This window comes from Oratosquilla oratoria, chromosome 16 (assembly GCF_046742065.1).
Source record: "Oratosquilla oratoria isolate Oo_2021 chromosome 16, ASM4674206v1, whole genome shotgun sequence".
Taxonomy (NCBI): domain Eukaryota; kingdom Metazoa; phylum Arthropoda; class Malacostraca; order Stomatopoda; family Squillidae; genus Oratosquilla; species Oratosquilla oratoria.
The window spans coordinates 443,370-465,680 of record NC_134792.1 but is presented as its reverse complement, the minus strand read 5'-3'; the positions used below and the strand labels follow the sequence as shown (position 1 = coordinate 465,680).

General features: G+C 39.4%; 1 protein-coding gene across 1 annotated transcript in view; it reads left to right on the top strand.

Moving 5' to 3' along the window:
* The window catches only part of LOC143034102 (IQ and AAA domain-containing protein 1-like), a 110,246-nt gene extending 91,433 nt beyond the window's left edge, over positions 1-18,813 (top strand). The window contains exons 16-19 of the mRNA XM_076200045.1: positions 8,930-9,061; positions 10,958-11,143; positions 13,953-14,047; positions 18,106-18,813. Of these exons, the coding sequence (XP_076056160.1) occupies positions 8,930-9,061; positions 10,958-11,143; positions 13,953-14,047; positions 18,106-18,277 (585 nt within the window). The 3' untranslated portion in view covers positions 18,278-18,813. The remainder of the gene's footprint in view (positions 1-8,929; positions 9,062-10,957; positions 11,144-13,952; positions 14,048-18,105) is intronic.
* The last annotated feature ends 3,498 nt before the right edge of the window (positions 18,814-22,311 follow it).

The following is a 22,311-nucleotide window of genomic DNA, read 5'->3' as shown; positions in this document are numbered from 1 at the left end:
ATTCACAGTCATATTGTACATTCGTTAAAAGGAGGCGAGACGTCGCTCAATTGGTAAAGGGCTAATGTTACACCAATTCATAAAGGTGAAAGTAAGGAGACACCACTAAGTTATAGTGACATTATGTGAAAAGATGAACAATTTGGCAGATTGTTTGGTTTCAGCTCTGGAAGGTCATGTGTCAAACCTTTTAACGTTTTACTCAAGAGTGATTGGCGTGCAACAGGAGGTGTGTGTAATATGTGTTCGTTGACATAGAGAATTATTTTACACTGTACCTCACAGTCACTTATGTGAAAATTGAAGCATATTGGAGGACTAAGAGGTAAACTATTCGAGTGGATGAAGGGAAGATACATGAGGACAGTAATAAAAGATAAGATATCAAGATGGAGGGCAATAACGAGTGGAGTTCCACAAGGTTCAGTGTTTGCACTAATAATGTATCTTGTCTATGTCAATGACATGTTGGAAGGTACAGCAAGCTATGCCAGAATGAGAAGAGTGAAAAACGAAGAGGACTGTAGGCTATTACAAAAAGATATATTTTTGCATGGAGCCAAGAATGGGAAATGAAGTTTAACACAAAAGATGCAAAATACTATAAATGGACAACAGGGGCAAAAACACTTATAAATCATTCCATGGAATTACAAAATGAAAAAGGAGAAATATTTGGGAATGTTGATAAAAGACAATATGTCACCTGACAGACATATCATAAGGACTGTGGAGCGTGATTTGGAGTGACCTCTGTCGTCTCTCCCATCACAGATTACAAAGGATTACAAAGGCGGAGCATGCCGACAGGAGACCTTTTGATCCTGGGGGACGCCACTATTAACATTGCCCCACCTAGATTTTACTCCATTTAAGGTGACCCGCTGTTTTCTGTTACTAATCCAAGCTCTAATCCATTCTAACACTTTTCCTCCTATGTCATGGGCTTTGATTTTATTTAGTAGTCTCTGGTGTAGCACCTTGTCGAACGCTTTGCTAAAGTCAAGGTAAATAACATCGTAATTATCATTGTTATCTGACGCCTTATATACTTTAGTGTAAAAGGATAGAAGATTAGTCACACATGACTTACCCTTAGAGAAACCATGCTGTGAATTACGAATTGAATTATGTCTTTCGATGTGTTCTCTGAGTCTATTTACTATTACTGATTCAAGCAATTTTCCTACAACCGATGTCAAACTGATCGGCCTGTAGTTGCATACAGACGATCTATCTCCCTTCTTAATAACAGGAATGTTTGCTTGCCTCCAAGCAGTAGGCATAAAATCATTGTCTACTGATTTATTAAATGTTTTAGTTAACTGGTCGCAGATTTCAAATTTACACACCTTTAGCATTCTCGGAAAAATTTCGTCTGGACCGGGGATTTTGTAGTTTTAAGTCTTTCAGTCTGCTTGACTACTTCTACTTTACTAATGCTGATATTAGATAGACTACTTTCTTCATCCCCTCTGAAAATCGGGTCGCAGTCAGGTACTTTATCATAAGTAAACACCGATAGAAAATAATTGTTAAACTCCTCACTCATTTTATCCTCCGATTCTCTCATGACATTTTCATAGTTTTTAATTGGTCCTATTCTTTCTTTATTTCTTGTTCTATAGAGATGAAAGAAACTCTTTGGGTTGGATCTTGCTTGATTAGCAACCTTAATTTCATAATTACGTTTCGCTACACGTGTATTCTTTTTAACCAGCTTTGCCATTTCGTTATATCTTGATCTAAGGCATGTTTCCCCGTTTTTTATTTTTACGTAAAATCCTCTTTTCATTCCGATCTCATGTTTCAATCTGTCCATCATCCATTTGGGAGTATTACTATTTTTCCGTATTGACTTCAGGGGGATAAATGTATTTTGTGCATTAATGATTAAATCAGTTAGATTGCTATACATTTCATCCAAATCGCTTACCTATCTGTTGAGCCCTCGCCCCCAAATGACCTGACCCAAGGTATGCATATTACCCTCCGTGACCCGACCCCTGACCATAACCTCCCCTGTCACGCACCGAGACTCGACAATGTCCGAAACGTCCGCGATGTCCGTATGACATTTCATATTCAATTTCAAATAGGTTTTTATATTGTCAAAGTTTGCTCTCCTGAAGTCTGGTACTTGGACGTTATTCGTACTTTTTAATTCTTCCCAGATAATATTAAATATTATTTCTTGATGATCGCTAGAGCCTAGACTATCTCCCAGTCAATGTTTCTATAATTAAAATCTCCCATGATCACAACGTTTTTGTACTGGGATGCTCTGTGAATTTCATGAATCAGGGGATCAGTCTGCTCAATACTGAGGTTAGGAGGGCTATACAAGTCGCCAATAATGGATTCCGTACAGTCCTCTTCCTTAATCGAATTGTTGATAATACAGTTTATTGTATTTTTAACGAAAAATGCTATACCTCCCCCACTCCTGCCAACCCTATCCTTGTGAAAAAAATTATTTCCTTTTTCGATTTCCGGAAGGAAATGTTTATCAGCCATGTTGATCCAGGACTCAGTAATAGCTATAATTGATGCAAATTCCTGGACAGTGGAAGAAGGTGGTAGATGAGGTGGTGTGGGTAACACGTACCTTAAGTGATTGATGAAGGGAGGGGGAAGATAGCTGCAGTTGGGGAACCGAAGTCCAGGCGATTTGTATCACATCTCGGGACCACTCGCCTTCCCTCCAAGGCAAGCGTGAGAGTAAATCAAAGAGGGGGGAGGGGTATGATGGGACAACTCATTAAGTGAACCGTCCTAGGCTAATGAAACCCAGAACTCCTATTGTGAGTTTTAATGAATTAAATAATTAAACACTAGAAATATATCTTGACATTAAATAAGGGTTTTAACAGTTGGATTCACACATACATCCTATCTATCCTATCTCCCTGCGCGCCTATCTAGGGGTCCTATCTAGGAAATACTCTTTGTTACTTGCTATTATCCTTAGAGGGTCTCTGCTGGGTGAGGGGATGACTTCCATGGGGTACTGTTCCTCGTTCTGGCAGGATGCTTTTGCTATTGAAGGATATCGTTGTTGTCGATCACGGCGGGAACCCGGGTCATCCTTTGTGATTAGCCTCGTGGAGGGGGAGCGGGATTGAACACGTAGGGGGCTTCTCGTGTACGCTATCCAGTTCCTTTCAGGTCAGTGTCCCGAGGAAAGGGGTACAGATACGTACGTGACCCCTTGATACACGAATGTTTTGTTCACTGGAGGCTGGATGCCTCTAGTCACTATGATGGTCGGGATGTCACACACAGCACTCCACCTGATAAGTTTCGGAGGGGGATTTGACCCGCTATTACTCCTTGAAAGTCCACAGTGCGTAAGCGCTCACTTAAGGATGTAAATCCTTAATAACCACATGAGGGAGGATAGGGCGCGATTGGGCTCTCCAGGACGTGAGCGGCCCGAACCTCCCTGATTGACTTTAATGGGTAGACTGACCTATGTCTCGCGGTATGTGAGGTCGTGATGCCCGCTAGCCGGCTTCCGACGTTGCCAATAGTTCTATGTCTCCGTCCCTAGTTGCGAAGGGTACTACGAATAATGTTCATGTGGGAGATGACACAGTTCCATTTGTTCCATGAGGTAGACACTGTTCACGAGCGGGTTAGACACAATCCTAATTATTCTAATTGCCTAGCTTAAAACAAATATGTGGCAGCGCGCAGGGGGTGTGTTTGGGCGCTTTGTTTGGGCGCGAAAACCGTTGAGCTTGGCTCTGAGAACACAAATTAAAAGGGGGGGGGGGTGTTTCTAGATAATTAGAAGTCTTTCCCTTCGTTAAGGCACTGAAATTGATTGTCAAAAATGGCATGACAGTTGAAGAGGATAACGAGGAGGAGAAAGGACAGGATGTAGCTACTAGAAGTCTTAAGGACTCTGGTAATTCCCCCGAGTATGGGGAATGAAGGCCCGAAACGGTGGTAAATCAGACGAGAAAATGGGAAGGGGAGACAGCGAGCCGGGTGTCACAATTTCAAAAATTGTGACAATATCGAAATTCTCTACGCATGCTTTACCTCGCAGCAAATAAATTTTGTTAATTATGCTTCTGCTATTTGTATAGTAAACTTTTAGTTTATCTTCCCTCCACCTGCTTTGGTGATTCTTTTCACAGGTCCTCTCTAAGTTGTTTCTATTGCCTAAACTATATTCCGATACTCCCCCCCCCTACTCCCACGTAATCTACCCGAAAAAACTCTGTAGGATGCCTACTTCTCGATCAAGGGACTCAGCAAGGAGCCGAAATTCTCTGGGCGACAAATGCACCCCGTCCCTTGTAAATAGATGATTCCTACCGTAAAAGCGGTCCCAGTTGTTGACAAATGCCCACCCATTGGCCTTACAATGTTTTGCCAGCCTACAATTCATTGCAATAGCCCTGGAATACCACATGCCTCCAACTCTATGCCTCGGAACACACTTCCCCTATTTCTAATCTTGTCTAGCGCATCCCGGAACCGCGCAAACAATTCCTCACTCTCTAACTTACCTATATCATTGCCCTCGGCACTTAAGGAAACTACAGGGTCCTTACCTTCCCCTACTAAACACTCTTCAATCCCATCAAGTTTGTAGTAAATAATGTGCCTCCTAAAACGGCTTCGTGGGAAGAGAAAGAACACAAAAATATGTTAGAAGACACAAGGATAACACTAAATGAGATAATGGAAGATGGTGGAAGAATAGTTATAATGGGTGACTTTAATTGTAAAGAAATCTGCTAGGAAGAGATGACAGTGAAGGGTGGAGACGACCTATGAGGAAATGTACTACTTGATATGATTATAGAACATACAATGACGCAATGGATACAGGAGAATACTAGGTATACCTGTAGAAATGAGGAAGAACCATCGAGACTGGACCTAATAATCACATCAGAGCCTGAAATAGTGGACAAGATTGAATATAAGACACTAATAAGTAAAAGTGACCACATATTGGTTGAACTGGAACTAAATGAGGAAAAATACACAGGAAAAAAAATATATATCGAAATGGAAGAATGATGTGTGGATTTTTTTTTTGACAAATTAAGAGCATTCTTTTAAAAAGCAGACTGGGAAAGAAAGCACAAGGAGGACATAACAGTAGAAGAGAAATGGAATATTTTGACAAAATTTATAAAGGAGTGGAAAAATATGTTCGAAGACAAAAACAAGAAAAAGGATATGTAAAGTGTTGGTACAACAAAAGATGCAGGGAGTTAAAAGACAAGAGGGACAAAGCTTGGATAAAATGGAAAAAAGACAAAAAACCTGAAAAATGGAAAATATATACTAGTTATAGAAATGAAATATGTACAAGTGTGCAGAGCAGAAAAGAGAAAGTATGAAAAAGATGTCATAGAAAAATGTAAAGATCAACCAAAACTATTTTAAAGATTTGTAAACAACAAATTGAAAAACAAACAAGAATTATAGAAACTACGACAAGGAGAAATTGAATACACAGAGGAAATAGAAATGGCAGAAATTACGGTATGAACAAGCATTTTAAATCGGTGTTTACAAGGGAGAACACACAACCCAGAGATATCGAGTGGGAGGAGAAAGTACCCCCTATGAAAGAGAAAGAAGTGACAAGAAATGAAATAGTGAATCACTTGAGTAAACTCGATGTCAGAAAATCGCATGGACTGGATGAAATGGTAAACTGGATTTTGAGAGAATGCAGGAATGAACTAACAGACAAAATACATAGTCTGATAAGTAGTTCATTGAAAGAAGGAAAAGTTCCAAAAGATTGAAAAAAAAACCAATTTAGTACCAATATATAAGGAGGGAAACAATGAAGACCCTACTAACTATAGACCGGCCTCTCTTACAAGTACGATAGCTAAAATCTGTGAAAGAATCATCAAAACTAGATGGGTAAGGCATCTGGAAAAAACAAAGTACTAAATCCAAGGCAATTTGGATTTAGACAAGGATGATCATGCGTCACAAACTTAATGTGTTTCTATTCAAGGCTAATAGATGTAATACAAGAAAGAGATGGATGGGCTGATTGTGCATTTCTAGACCTGAAAAAAGCTTTTGATAAGGTGCCACATAAAAAAATACTAAAGAAATTAGAAACTACAGGAGGAATACAGGGCAAACTGCTGAAGTGGATGGAAGACTTCTTGCATGAAAGAAGAATGAGAGTGGTGATAAGAGACAAACATTCTAATTGGGAAGAAGTGATTAATGGAGTTCTACAAGGAACGGTTCTGGCCCCAATAATGTTTGCTATATATATTAATGACATGGATGAAGGAATTGAAAGTTATATGAGCTTCTTTGTGGACGATGCAAAATTGTTGAAAAAAGTGAACACTGTAGAAGATTGTGAGTCGCTACAGAGTGATCTCAATGAAGTATGGGAATGGAGTAGGAAGTGTGAGATGGAATTCAATATTAAGAAGTGAAGTATAATGGAATTTGGAAAAAGCAAAAAAAGAACAGTGAGATCATATAAATTGGGAGAAGAAATTAAAAAAGTAGAAAATGAGAAGGATCTGGGAGCCTTTATTATGAATAATATGTCCCCTGAGAAACATATAAAAAGGATTTTTGGAGAAACTTATAATTTAATAAGAACAATCAAAATGGCATTTACATACTTGGACAAAGAAATGGTGAAGAAAATGCTAGTCACTTTGATAAGACCAAGATTGAAATATGCAGCGACAACGTGGTCACCAAGTACAAAAAAATGTATAACAAAACTTGAAAGAATACAAAGAGCAATTACAAAATTGGGACCAACACTCTCAGAACTATCATATGAAGACAGACTAGCAAAACTTGAGTTACAGACATTAAAGCAAAGAAGAGAGACTTGATAACTATTTATAGAATCATGAAAGGCATAGAAACTATTGATAGAGAGGATCTAATAAAATGGGATAGTAGAGATACAAGAGGGCACGGAAAGAAAATCAAGAAAGACAGTTATAGAAGAGACCTAAAAAAGAACAGCTTTCCCCACAGGGTAATAGACGTTTGGAACAAGTTAGATGAGAAAGTAGTGTGTGCAAAAACAATACATGAATTTAAAAAGAGTCTAGATAAAATGAGATATGAAGACGGGACACCAAGAGCATAGCTCCCCTTCCCGTAAAATACAACTAGGTAAATACAAAGGTCTATTTCATAGCATTCCATGACTTGCAAGTTTTGGATAACCTCTGCCATGTCACTCCTACAAACTTCTCTATCTTTCTGTCTGGTCTCCTCTTGCATGCTTCTCATCTCCCGGCTTTCATTCAGTAACACACTTGCTCCATTGCTCATCAGTCGTTCGCGCAAGCTTACCTGTTCACTTCCACTTCCTCTCTTTTACCACCTCCACAATATCTTTCACTCCACTAACTTCCTTAATATCCCTCCTCTGATCCTGCTACAAGTGCAGTGTCATCAGCAAAAAAAAAAAAAAAAAAAAAAAAAAAAAAAAAAAAAAAAAAAAAAAAAAAAAAAAAAAAAAAAAAAAAAAAAAAAAAAAAAAAAAAAAACCTGACTTATCTCCCACTTCTCTCCATTTTCCTTAACCATCTCCAATCCCCGGCCCATTACCCTTGAGTTTACCTCACGCACTACCCCATCCATGTATAAATTGAGCAGCCAAGGCGACATAACACATCCCTGACGAAGTCCCACCTTTACCTCAAACCACTCACTCTCTCCATTTTTAATTCTAACAGGCTCTACTACTCTCCTAAAGACTCTTGAGTGCTCTTAACATCTTTTCTCCTATCCCATATACCTGCAATACCTTCCAGTGTCTTCTTGTATACCCAGTCATAAGCCTTTTCCAAATCTCCCAAAATATCCTTCCCTTTTCCTAGCCTACCCCTGACAAATCAAATTAAGAGAATTTTAACAGAATGTTGTTAGGAAGCACAAGGCCTTGGCCATTATAGTGTTAGCTACCGACAAGTTGTTGCTGTATTGGTTAGATCCAAATGATCCACAGGTGGTTTGGAAGAAAACCTGGTGTAACATACTGCAACTATTAGGATAATTTAAAGTTAATAACTGAAATCTTCGAAGAATTAAATGTGATAGGTGACCACTAAGTGAAGAAGATCGGATAGTTTATTTGTTAGCAAGTCTGCCAGATTCTTATAGTATGCTAGTAACTGATTTGGAAGCAAATCTTGAAGTTCCAAAATTCTGAAAAGTGGTTGCATAAGGAAAGAAAATTGTCAGTGCAGAAAATGGTAGCAGTGTAAGTGTAAAAAAAAAAAAAAAAAAAAAAAAAAAAAATATATATATATATATATATATATATAGTTAGGTATAATGCTAAGAAATATAAGAAAAAATCTGACTGTGCGGTAAGGAAAGGTACATTATAGAAAACTGCTATTTGTTTTTAAATATGTTTAATGATCCCAAGTCTAGTATGTCTAAAGAGAAAACAAATAGTGCCGGTGATGAACCTATATACGAAAGTGATGAGAGTGTGGGGCTGCTTGCTGCCTACTCTATTTTCTATCTATATCTATATACCAAGACCTTTTTCCTCCTTATAAGGGAGGTAGCCAAGTCAAAGGCATGTGCCTACTCCAACCCATTCCACTCCCATCCACCACCCTTTCCCCCGTTTCATCTTAGCTCCTCATGGATGACGGGCCATTCCTGTATTCTGCCCATTGCCCTAGGTCAGAAGCAATGTAGCAAGACAGTATATCCACAGCAAAGCCACTTCATTTGATCGACTACCCCCTCCCCCCTCTGTCTCCTCATGCAGAAAAAGAAAAGACGGGGAGAAATCCCTTCGGGGTGCGTCAAAATATCATTCACACATGAACACCCCCTACCCCCATCTTCACCTCTCCCTTCTTTGTATAACAGTATCATCTATATACACTCTCCACTCAACCCTATCTCCTGCCTCTACTTTCAGGTACCAAAAACAGATCGGTCTGACCCAAGGCGCATGCGCAAAGAGCTTCCTAGGATACTCAAAACTATTGGAGCAGATGACAGAATTTTATTTCTAGGGCTCACCAATTCTCCTTGGAATTGTGACATTAAGGTTATGTATATTCAATGTGTGAACATATGTTTTAGTATCTACTTCAAAAAGAGAGTGATAAAGACGGTGGTTGAAAGGTGGCATCATTTATGTTTACCATTTTCCTAGCAAACTCATAAGTTCCGTACCACTCTTCTCCTTCATACACACGCTGAAATCTTCCTGTACATATTTTATCATATGAGAGATTTCCTCATATTTATGTAATTCAGTGAAAGATACCTGCTATTGATTACCCTGCAAGATGGAAATGAAAAATAATCATCTCCCTGCTACTCACCTTCAAACCCTGTCAACACCCTTACCTCCATCCAAGGTGCATCCTCAATGTGCTGACACTTAGTCTTTGAGAAATCAAGGTGCCCAGCATCTGTCCCAACTTCATTTGGGATCCCATAAACAAGGAAGAGCTTTTCCAGTTCCTTTCAGACCAAATAGGCTACAAAAACTGAAATGACAGAAATGAGATCTTCATAATATCAGGCACAGATGTGATCAGCAGATGCTCAGACCACTCTGTGCCATAATGTGACCGTGAAGAAACTAACACAAGGATTGTCATTCACCTGAAAGATGCACTCGACAAGGGATGCACCACCTCTATGGTGCGCAATGTCGACACAGATGTCGTTGTCATTTAGATAGGAAAGTACCATTTCCTGACCACTCAGCATCAGATGGTAGCCATCTGGGTAACTTTTGGAACTGGAAAAACTTTTATGTATATGAATATCCATGCCATATGCCATACTCAGGAAAAAGATAGGTCAACGGCATTACCTATGTTCCACAGTTTCACGGGCTGAGACACAACTTCTGCTTTCTTTGGCAAGGGAAAGGAATCAGCATGAAAAGTTTGGAATGCCTATGTGGAGGTCACAGAGCCCTTCAACAACAACATAAACCACCCATTTATAACTTTAATAATGAATTGCAAGCAATACCAGTTACTCGAGGGCTTCACCGTGATTATCTACAATAAGACGAGCAACTTGGACTCTACAAATGAGGCATTCATTGAACTCTTCATAAAAAACAAAACAAAAAAAAAACAAGAGAATATTCCTCCAATCCAAAAAGCCCTCATCACACACTGCACATCCTGTGTGGTCCAACCTGCCTGTAGCATCCCAGGCCTGCAGCATGGTTAAGTTAAATGGTCAAATGTGGCTGCAGAATTGCTATAAAACAATGTTCATTCAAGAAGGCACAGTGGAGGTGTACCAAACTATGCAGCTGCCGATGTGAAAAGTAGTTTTGCCGGCTCCAAGCCGGTTGTGAAGTGTAATAGTTGAATTTTGTGATTAGAATGGATAAAACATTAACACTGCATGTTTCCATGTTTTAAAGCCAATTGTTAGCAGGTTTAGTATAAAATGTATAAAACAAATGTTTTGTGCAGAGAATGGATTAAAAAATGAGCACTCCATGTTTCTATGCTTAAATGTTAGTTGTTAGCAGGTGTCTCCATTAAAACTTTTGAACTGACCTTCATGCTTTGCTCTGCTACTTAATTTTTGTACTTAGTATGACTATATTGTATGATTTAATCATAAATACCCCAAATGGACCAGATAATGAGCAACCATTCTTAGAAAATAGATAAAAAAAAAACACAATTTTGGCCAATATTCAGTAAATATAGGCACGGTCTGAACATTTTTACATTATTTCTTGATTTTCGTTTGTAATAAATTGATCACATTACAAAAATGTTTCATAAAAGTATAAAAGTGGTTGTATTGATTGATGCCTGTTATAGAATCAGAGCTGGGACCCTCAAGATTGCCTGATGGAAATTTAGTTCTTTTATCTGGCATGTCCCCATCCCATTGGCAATCAGTGCTAAGCTGTCTCATTAAGTGTTTTATGGATGACTGTAACCTCTTTCTACAGGCACTCTCCACATTATACCAGAAGATGTTAATGGTATATCGACCGGGCTTTGGCGAACGAGCTGACCTGTGGCGTCACTTAATAACAAAGGCAAAGGTTCCAATTACACCATCCATGGATGTGGCTGCTCTTGCAAGGATCAGTGAAGGATATACAAATGGGCATATATGTAATGCAGCTGACAAGGTAAATAAAATCATATTAACAAAATTATCTGAAATATAGGATTTTTGGGGTGCCTCTATGGACTTCAGCCACACATAATTTGTCTATGTTAGAATCAAAATCTCTATTCATAGAGGAATGATGATAATTTTGTACTACAGCTGCCCTTCCATTGTGCCGTTTCCTTGAAAAAATCCTTTACCACTACTCTGACTCTACCACTTCTGAATCCCCCCATTCCCTATACATGTCATTATAGGTGACTAACTGGGATGGACTGATGGGACTATGCATCCTGCTATCTATATGGTTCTCCTATGAAAAGTCAAGGCATAATAGGATATGGGAGTAAGACTCCAGCCAGAATCCTAATAATTGGGTTATTAAATGTGCGTGGGTGTGGTACATATGGTAATAGATGGGAACGGATTGGTGATTTGTTTGTGAGAGGGAGTATGGGTGTGTTAGGATTTATTGAAACTAAGTTGAAAGGAGGGGTAACTTTTAGTTTGTGAGGATGGTGGAGAGGGTGTCGGGAATAATAATAGGGAAGGGTGTGATGGAGTGGAGGGAATGGAGTCTTTGATGCACATCCCAACACTTACTTTTAATTACATTTACTTTCAACTTCCACCTTTCACATAGCTTTCCAAATTTAGTCACGATCTGCCTTTGACCCTCCTCTGATCCAGCCACAAGCTGTGATCTACAAACAACAACTTGTTCACCTCCCACTTCCTTCCATTCTCTCCAACCATTTTCCATCACTCTCACATTTATTTCCCGAACCATTCCATCTATGTATAAATTCAATAGCCATGGTGATATAATATAGCCCTGGCTTCACCACAAACCTGTCACTCTAGCAATTCCTAACCTTAACTTAATTATTACAGAAGTAGCCAATAAAGTCTATAGAACTGGGGAATTAACAGAACAAATGTGCCAGTCAGTTTTCATAGGTATACCAAAAATACTTAGGACTTTAGAATGTAGCTAACATAGAACAGTTAGTATCATAAACCACTTAACAAAAATAATCTTAAGAGTCATTACTAACAGAATAAGGAACAAAATAAGGCCAGAAATAGCTGATGAACAAAATGGGTTTGTACCAGATAGGGGAACAAGGAATGCAATTTTTGTGGTAAGAATAATAGCTGAAAATATGTTAGAGGTACAAAAAGATCTATGTTAGAGGTACAAAAAGATCTGTATGCCTGTTTCGTGGACTACGAAAAGGCATTTGACAAAGTAAGACACAATGAATTAATGGAGATATTGAAGAAAATAGGAGTGGAAGGAAGGATTTAAGGTTAATCGCAAATCTCCATTGGAAGAAAGAAGAAGCAGTGAAAATAGGAGAAGAATTGTCTGATTGGCAAAAGATTAAAAGAGGCGTAAGACAGGGATGTGTAATGTCGCCAGACCTGTTTATTCTATACAGTGAGATAATCATGAAAAAATATTTCCATCTAAATGAATAACAGTAGGAGAAAGCAATCTCAGTAATATTAGATACACAGACGATACTGTGTTACTCGCAGAATCGGAAGCTCAGTTACAGGAATTAGTTACAGCACTAGTAGAAGCAAGTAGAAACAGAGGTCTAAAAGTGAATGAAAAGAAAACAAAAGTGATGGTAATGAAAAAACAAGAATGTCCAAGGATAAGAATGCAAGTAGAAGGAAGAATATTGACACAGGTGTAACATTTCAATGACCTAGCAAGCATGTTAACTTGGGATGGGGAAAGCGAGGAAGAGATAAAGAGAAGGGTAGCTATAACGAAAAATAATTTCAACAAAATTAAACACTTAGTAACTAACAATAAAATTAACATGAAAACAAAAGAAAGATTTGTAAAATGTTACACTTGGTCAGTATTATTATATGGATGTGAAACTTGGACAATTAGTAAACAAATGCAGGACAGGATAAAAGCAGTAGAAATGTGGATTTGGAGAAGGATGCTGAGAATTTCATGGACAGAATTTCAATCGAAGAAATACTGCAGCAAATAGGAACACAGAGGGAAATAATAACAACTATCAGGAAAAGAAAGTTACACTTTGTAGGACACGTCATGAGAAAACAACAATTACATACGTACCTAACATGAAAAATAGAAGGAAAGAGGGCAAGAGGAAGACCACACAGAAAATATATAGATGGATTAAGGACATCTGTCTGTAGGAAAAGAAATAACAATTGCCATATTGTTAAGAAGAGCCATGTGCAGACAGGAATGGAGCTCCATGGTGGCCAACGTCCAAGTCGATACGGCACCCCGGTAAGGTAAGGTGAATGGGTGTTGGATGGGTGTGGGAAGGGATTGGGGTTGGTTGCATGTCCATTATAATGGAGAAGCCTTTTGGTATACAGGTTAGATAAAGTTTCACTAAAAACCCAGATCCTCACAGTAGTTAGAAACAATCCTTGGACCCCTCACAGAACTGTCTGGTAAGAAGTTTTGGACTATTGTTTGTTTGGCATTAGTATGTCTATATTTCTTGTCATCAGCTAACAAGAGGAAGAGGAGCAAAGTGACCACCATTTATCAGCTCTTATAAAGAAAAACCGGGTTGGGATGGGATAACTGATGACGATTGGGAAAGGAATCTTGAGTCCGGTCCAGAGAATGTCAACTACCGAGGGCTGCATCTCCAGACCAAGATATGGGCATTAGTAGGTTTTGAAGGTGGGTGTTAGGGTGGTAGATCTCCCTGATATCCATCTCACTAACATGTAGTTATCCTTTGTCCTAAAGCTCATGTAGATATTGATCAATCTATTACATCCACAGTTACCAATTTTTCATCTTTTGGCAGGTGTTGGTAGAACAACGCTTTGCAAGACTTGATCGCATGCCATTGTGTGCTGCTGAATTCATAGAACCTCTTAGTAAAATTGAACCTATCTACAGGTGAGGTCTATTACAACCGTAGTAGTGAGTAGGTAATTGGTGAAAAATCATTATGATCAATCTATTGTCTCGGCTCTCCTTGCAGCTACTGATTCACACCAAAAGTCACTCAGTGAAGAGATTTTGTGTTGCTGTCTAGAAGGGTCAAGTATAGAGCTATGTAGAATAAGGTGATCTGTCTTCTGTGTTGTGATTGCATCTGGGAGACTTGGAGTCTTTTGCCAGACTAATTCTGAGTTGGTATCGTTTTAAGGCAGGGTGGTGACCTGAACGTAGAAATACCAGTGCAGTTAATTTATGTGTTGGCTTGATTTTGGGGGAGCTTAGTGACTTGTGTAATTTGGAAGTTTATTGTAGTGTGTTTTGTGATCTGTGTGTGTCGTTTATATAGACATATTGTGGGGTACTGGGGGCATGTTGTTGCTGGTGATTAATTAGAATACTACTATGGGTTAATTTCTTATTTAAAGCACCATGCAGTCATAAGTGCAGGGGTTGTTTCTCATGGGGGCCAACGGATGATGACACAGCATTCCTGACAGGCAAAGAAGGCCACTCCTTCCGCAGATGCTACTGTGTCCCAAGGTTCTCTCCCAACCACAGATCGTATCAAAGCCCCGCTGGCATCGGCCATTCAACCTCCAATGATGCAAGTTACTCACACACACCCTCCCCCACCCATGGACCATCGCAGAGTGCGCCAAGACCGCTGTACCCCCTCCCCCCGAACACCCCCCTCTAGTCCTGCGACTTTCGATCCGACCTCGGCTCATGTGTCCCTCCCTCCTCCCTCTACTCACTCCCGAGCACCAGAGTTGAGTTCAACAATGCCTACAAGGTGGCCATGGCCATCAAGATAGATAACAATGCATCCAGATTCAGTGTCCGGCCAAATCCTCCAAAAGGAACATGTATTGATTCCCCTCAACCGGAGGACACACAAATATCTAAAGGGCATACATATTTTTAGTGGGAAACACATCTTCCTTATCAGTCTCAACACGGAAGAAAAGCCAGTAAGGGCAATCCTGGTAGGCTATCCCATGGAGCTCCCGCTGGACAAAGTGAAGCGGCATCAGCAAGTTATGTCTGCCAGGAAATGTCTTGCCCTGAAGAAGAAAGCACTGAACCGTGTCAGAGTAGAAATGCAGTGAACGCTCCCTGCAAAGATAAACCTGGGGAACTGAGGCAAGTTCAAGCTAATTCCCCTCCTCCCAGAACCGCTTCCTTGCTTCCAGTGCCAACAGTTTGGACAGCACCAGTTGTGCTGTTGTGACCAAGTCAAGTGCATTGCCTGTGCAGGCCACACAAATCAAAGGAATGCTTCCAGAACCACAGGGAAAGAAAGGAAGTTACTCCAAAAAAGCCTAACTGTCAGGAAGAACACAAGCTACAGAATGCCAACTGCAACGTCCGGAAGCAGATCCTGGCAAAGACCGCCCATCAACCCTCCCCCCATGAGGGGGTTCACAGCTCCGTCTGTGTATTGACATATATGTTGGGAGGTGATGAAACTTTCATGCTGGTCCAAAAGGTGCAGCTTCTGTCAGTCACTCTTTATAGCGCAGTGACCCTATCAGCAGTTGTAAAATCCGCGTCACACTTTCCCATGAGGGGGTTCACAGGGCTGTTCATATATTACATGTTCGTTGGGAGGTGATGGAACCGTGCTGGGTCGCAGCCAGCCTTCCTTCCATTGAGGTGGAAAAGTTGGAGGCTAGTTCATAGAGATTGCCAAGGGATAGGGAGTGTATAATCTGGATTAGGGCCATCTAGAGCACATTGCTGAACCAATTCCAAGAAGATAGCCTCTCTGCCCATAGTCGAAGGGAGGTAATTCCCACCTGTTCAAGACTCATCACACTGACTCATGGAGGGTCAGTGCAGAGAGCTTGGTTTTGAAGGAATTTAAGCTTGTTCCATGATCTGGAAAAAAAAAAAAAAAAAAAAAAAAAACATAGAAGCCGCTCCCACCCATTCAATCCCCTACATACTCCACTCCCATCTACCCTCTTCCTTCCCTCTTATCTTAGTACCTCCTGGATGACGGTTCATCTCTGCATCTTGTCCACTGCCCTGGGTCAGAAGCAGTGCCGCAAGACACAGAACATCCACATCAAGGCCGCTTTATTAAATCGGCGACACCCCCCCCCCCGTCGTCCCCTCATGCAGAAAAGGAGATGGGGAGAAATCGCTATGGGCTGCATCAATTTATTTCTTGTACATACTCCCTCACCCCCCATTCCCCACCCACTCCACTTCATGCATCACAGCATCATCCATACACAACCATTCTCCATTCACCTCTATCTTCTGTCCTTCCTCAACAGACACTCCCCTCTTTCCCAATGCCCCTTTTACCTCATCCATCCAACTCTTCCTAGGTTGCCCCCTCATGTTCACTCCTTTCACACCTCTTTTACTAGTCTTTCTTCACCCATTTTTTCCATGTGTCCAAAATATCCCAATACTCTTTCATCAACCCTATCTCCCAACTCCCTTTCTACCCCTGTTCTCCTCCTCACCTCCCCATTTCTCACTATATCCAGCCTAGTAATGCCTATCATATATCTCAGGCACCTCATCTCAAACACATTCAAACTCCTCCTCTCTTCCTCCCTTATGTTCCATGCTTCTGCCCCGCACAGTGCTGTCGGCACAATCACTCCTTCATACAATCTTCTATTAGCATACATTCCCAAATGTCTATTTCTCATTACACTTTTTAATCCACCAAGGCATTTACTCGCTTCTCTCAATCTACATTCTACCTCCACCTCCACTCCTCCCTTTCCTGCCACATTCGCACCCAAGTATATAAAACTATCCACTTCCTCCAGTCTCTCTCCCTTAATACTCACTTCCAGTCTGCTGCCACTCTCTCCCCTTGTACATCTCATCACCTTACTTTTACCCATATTTATCTTCAACTTCTCCCTTTCGCACACCTTCCCAAACTCTGTCACTAACTTCTTCAATCCCTCTTCTGATCCTGCCACAAGCGCAGTGTCATCAGTAAACAACAACTGGCTTATCTCCCACTTTTCTCCATTTTCTTTAACCATCTCCAATCTTTTTGGCTACCTCCCTTGTAAGGGGGAAAAAGCCTTGGTATATATATGTATGTAATCCCTGACCCACTAGCCTTGCATTTACCTCTCACACCACCCAATCCATGTAAGAATTGAACAGCCAGGGTGACATAACGTATCCCTGACGAAGTCCTACCTATCACTTACCTTTTCCCTAATGTTTCTGTTTTCTATATATGACAAATATTGTGGGTTCAGAATATATGTTCGTTCGTTGTCTAGCTATCGCCAGTTTCATTTTCTCCTTGTTGCATGAGGTCTATATAATTTCATTTTGGCACATTCTGAGCAACACATCTGATATTTATTTCCATAAAATAATATTCACTTTAACAACAATTTACAGATTTGCCCACTGACCGTACTGAACACTCATTGTTAGATCATTTATGTAATCCTTAGGATCTAAGTTCTTGTTGAAAGTTATTCCAAGATAGTTTCCTGTTTTTGCATTTCTTATTTCTTCCCATCTTTGAGTATATGTCCTCCTTTTTCTAATTTTACTTTTTCACTAATCAGCACTAGCTCTCAATATAGAGTAGCTTTGGCCTTCCATCTTATTTCATTTGGTAACTTGGTATGCATATCACACTCCTACAGTTGTTTTATGATAAATTTTCTGTCAGTTTTTTACATTTTTCTGTCCCTTACATTTTGTATTACCATCAAATATATTCACCAGGATTACAGTACCACCTTTTAGGTGCTGAAATTGTCAGCATATGCTTAGATCAATGGAAATACAATTGTTAATTTAATTTTCACGTATATAAGAATTAAGAGAAACTATTGCATGATGAATCTCTGTTATATCTATACAAATAATGTATACATGGTATTCCTGAGATTATGATAAAAGTTATTTCTGCCTAGATAACAGTAAAAGATGCAGCTCTGGCATTGCAGCCCCACTGATATACACTAACTCTATACATATAAAAATTGTTCTTTTCTTCTATCCCATAGGGAGGAGGAAGAGGCACTGAAGACCTGGTTCCTGAAGACACCTGTAATAAAGAAACGGTTGCGAAACTTGGAAGAAGAAATGGAGGGAGGACTAGGAAAGGGCAAGGGTAAAAAAGCAAGTGAAAAGAGCAAGAAAGGGAAGGGGAAGAAAGGAAAGAGGAAAAAGAAGTAAGAGTTGGTGAACATTCAGCTGTCAAGTGAAACTGAATATAATACAATTTTGACAGGATTCAATGTATGCACAATTAATCAGTTTCCAATTAAATGAACATAGAAATATGGGAAAATATGTGTATCAGTCTACCTCTAGATATTTTCTTTTAATAAGCTTTTGTCTCCTAGTGCTACATAGTAAACACAGTAACCTATTTATGGAAAAATATTTCATTACAACCGTGTTTATCTAGCTGCACAGGATAATGAAATTACCCTAACACTATCATTTAATGAAACATGTACTAATGTGTACATCTGAACCCGACTTACTCAGAAAGCCTTGTGATGTTTTTAGACAACTATGTCGTAGTAAGAAGGATGTGACTTTATGAATGAGGGTCTCCCTTGATAACAATGATTGTTTTGTTTGGGTAACATATGTTTGAGTAACTCATCATCAGTTATGAGCATATGTTGGCAGGCACATCGCTTCACTCAAGGTAGGTATGATAAATGGAAAAAAAAAAAAAAAAAAAAAAAAAAAAACATAAATCCATTAGGTAAATGCAATTGGGTAAACACATGCTCATGCCATAACGGAACGCCAAGTCAACTTGCCTAAGCCTTGAGTTCTGTAAGGGTCCTGTAACTGGGATCAACATTAGGAAAAGGTTCCACATACCATTACAACTAGACTTAACATTCACAAATTATCCTAATAACAATTGCTGGTTTGGTACATAGTCATCCAAGCAATATCCCATGATTTTTTCAAGTGTATTTGGTGCCAAAGATGCAGAGGCTCTTCTTCATTGTCCATGTCTCCGCCATACAGCCAGACTGGTGAGTAAAGCAAGCTTGAAAATTTGAATCTTAGTTATCCTGAATAATGACAACAGCATATGCTCTTGTTGAGTATGCCCATAACACTAGGCATTACACCAAAGTCCCTTAATCCAACAGTTGCCAACCATCACTTGTGCAGACATTTGGGCCCAGGACATAATCCCACCACAGGCATTGGTGGTGTTTGATGTCCTGGGCCAATTCTTGAAGAGGGTTTATGTCCTGGGCCAATTCTTGAAGAGGGTTTATGTCCTGGGCCCAAACTCCTGCACAAGTGGCTGTTGGTTAGTATTGGATTAAGAGACCTAGATGTATTTGTACAATTTCTTCAGGCTGAAGATGATAACCAGTGCTTCCTTCTGAATCAGACAATAGTTTTGTTATGATTCACTAAGAATCTTAGATATATTGCAAGCTGGGGACTCATTTCTATTTGGAAAAATGTGAAATAGGATGGCACCAATTCCTATATTGGAGACATCACATACTTTGCCAATGGACATTTTCAAATTTTAATAAACCAGACATCTGATGACAGCAGTTCCTTGAGGTGTTCAAAAGCCTTTTGTTATGATTCTCCCCACTTCCAGGAAAAGTTCTTCTTGATTTGGGAGTACAGTGGTTCAGAAAAATTAGAAAGTTGAGTTAGTAAAAACTAGTCATAAAACTGTGCCAGCCTTACCAGCAAATTTCCTTATGCTTCTTAAGAACTATGCTCCCTCATTTTAAATATACAATCTTTAATACTCATGAAGGTTAGGGGGAAGACCTCCCTGTGAATGTTAAAAAAACAAGAATAATTGCTGCTCCTCTAAACAACACCCTGGATCCATTTTATTTATATATTCAAGGTGTATAACTAAAGAAAACACTATGTGAATCCTTTAAAACTTTTTATTTGTGAAAATAGATCAACATTACAAAGATGATGTGGTGGTAACATGAATGTTATCTTGGAAGTTGGTTGAGTACAGTCTACCCATCACCTTTTGTTTTTCCCTGCTTACCTCCAATCCACACACTTTCCTATATGGCATGGTCTTTTTTGTTGCTATAGGCAATTGTTTGTTAACTTATTCTTAACTTAATTTTCTAATAAACTAAAAATTCCAAACTTGCTCTTTGCCAATCCACATGCATACACACAAAAAAAATTCATCCATTCAAACTACTAGAATTGATGAAAGAGTTTTTGAAGGAATGATACATGAGAACAGTAGTAAAGGATAATATGTCAAGATGTAGAGCAGTAAAGAGTGGAGTTCCACAAGGTTCAATGCTTGCACCAATAATGTTTTTTGTCTATATTAACCCCTTCAATACGGGCCAAAATCTCGCAGGCAGCATTAGCTGCCAGACGTGCCATGTTGCGTCATAATACTCGCATTATAAAAAATAAAGTTACCGCTGTATTGCTTGTTCTCTTTCACCTGTGAATTTTGATAACCATAGAAAATATGATGAAGCCAGTTTACAGAGTATGGGGTCACGCAGGTACAACTACAATATATATAATCAAGACGCCGACATCGGCATCCTTGCATATCCACTTGCTCCTCATGACGCCTACGTAGGCGTCATCGTATTGAAGGGGTTAACAACATGATGGAAGGAACAAGCTATGCCAACATATTTGCAGATGATGTAAAAATCAAGAGAAGAGTGGAAAATGAGGAGCATGGTAGACTATTGCAAAAATATCTAAACACTATTTTTGTGTGGAGCCAAGAATGAGAAATTAAGTTCAATACAAAAAAATGCAAAGTACTTGAAATGCGCAATAGTGGTAAAGACCATCTTTAAACTATTGCTTGGAAGTGAATCCATTACAAAAGCAAAAGAGTAGAAAGATTTGTGAGCAATGATAAAAGTCAACCTATCACCTGCCAGACATATCAGCACGATTGTGGGAGAGACATATGGACTACTGCAATAGATCAAAGTTGTTTCTTACTATATAGATGAAGAGATGATGAAAAAACTAATTGAAACCCTGATCCATAAAAAATTGGAATATGCATCAGTAGTATGGTCCCCACACAGAGTGAAGGATATAAGCAAGATCGAGAGAATACAAAGGACAGCAACCAAACTGGTCCCCAACCTGGCAGATAAACCATATGAGGAAAGACTAATAGTACTGGGTCTGCCAACTTTGAAAGATCAATGAGAAAGAGGTGATATGATTACAGTATTCAGGTTAATAAAGGGGATAGATAACACTGACAGAAGATATCTCCTGATGAAAGATGGGAGGGCCTTAAGAGGTCAAGGGAGCAAATTGAAACTAAATGTCTAAAGGATGTGAAGAAATATAGTTTTCTATGTAGATGCATAAATACTTGGAATAGCTTAGGAAGTGATACAGCCCAAGCTCAAACAATACGTGAATTCAAAGCTAAAAATGATAATTGGAAACCAAGGATATGGACTCAGCTGGAACTGTACATGAATTTGAGGCTAGGTATAATAAAAAAAAGTAGAGAATAGGAGATGGGACCCAATGAGCATTGCTTCTTTCCTGCATACTACTACAATTATGTAAACACACACACACACATACATGTATGTCGGATACATGGCAAAGATTGGAACTCCGGAAAAGAAGTGCAATTTTCATGGATCTTAACGATGAGGGAGTACCTTGTTGTATTAGTAGGGAGGGGGGAAAGCTCGGAGTGTAGTGGGAAGGTGAAGAAATAGAAGAGAGGGATTATTGAGGAACATGGAAGGAAATGAGGAAAGGGACGAACAGGCCCCGAATCTTAGGAGAGGTGTAAACAAATGGGGGCCAGAAAACACAGATGAGGAACAACAAGGAAACAGAGGTGTCAAGAGCAGAAATATAGAAAATAACAGTTCAATGGAAAGAGAAGTTAACTGCTTTTATGGATTTAATGAGGGAGGAGATGACAACCTCCCCCGACTAGTAAATCTAGAGAAGAAACTTAAAAAAAAAAAAAAAAAAAAAAGTGGAGATGACCTATGGGGGAATGTACTACTTCATATGATAATAGAACATACAAAGACGCAATGGATACAAGAGAATACTAGGTATAGAAAAGAGGAAGGACCATCGAGACTGGGCCTAATAATTACATCAGAACCCGAAATAATGGACAAGATTGAATATAAGATGCCATTAAGTAAAAGTGACCACATATTGGTTGAACTGGAACTACGGTTAATGAGGAAAAATACATG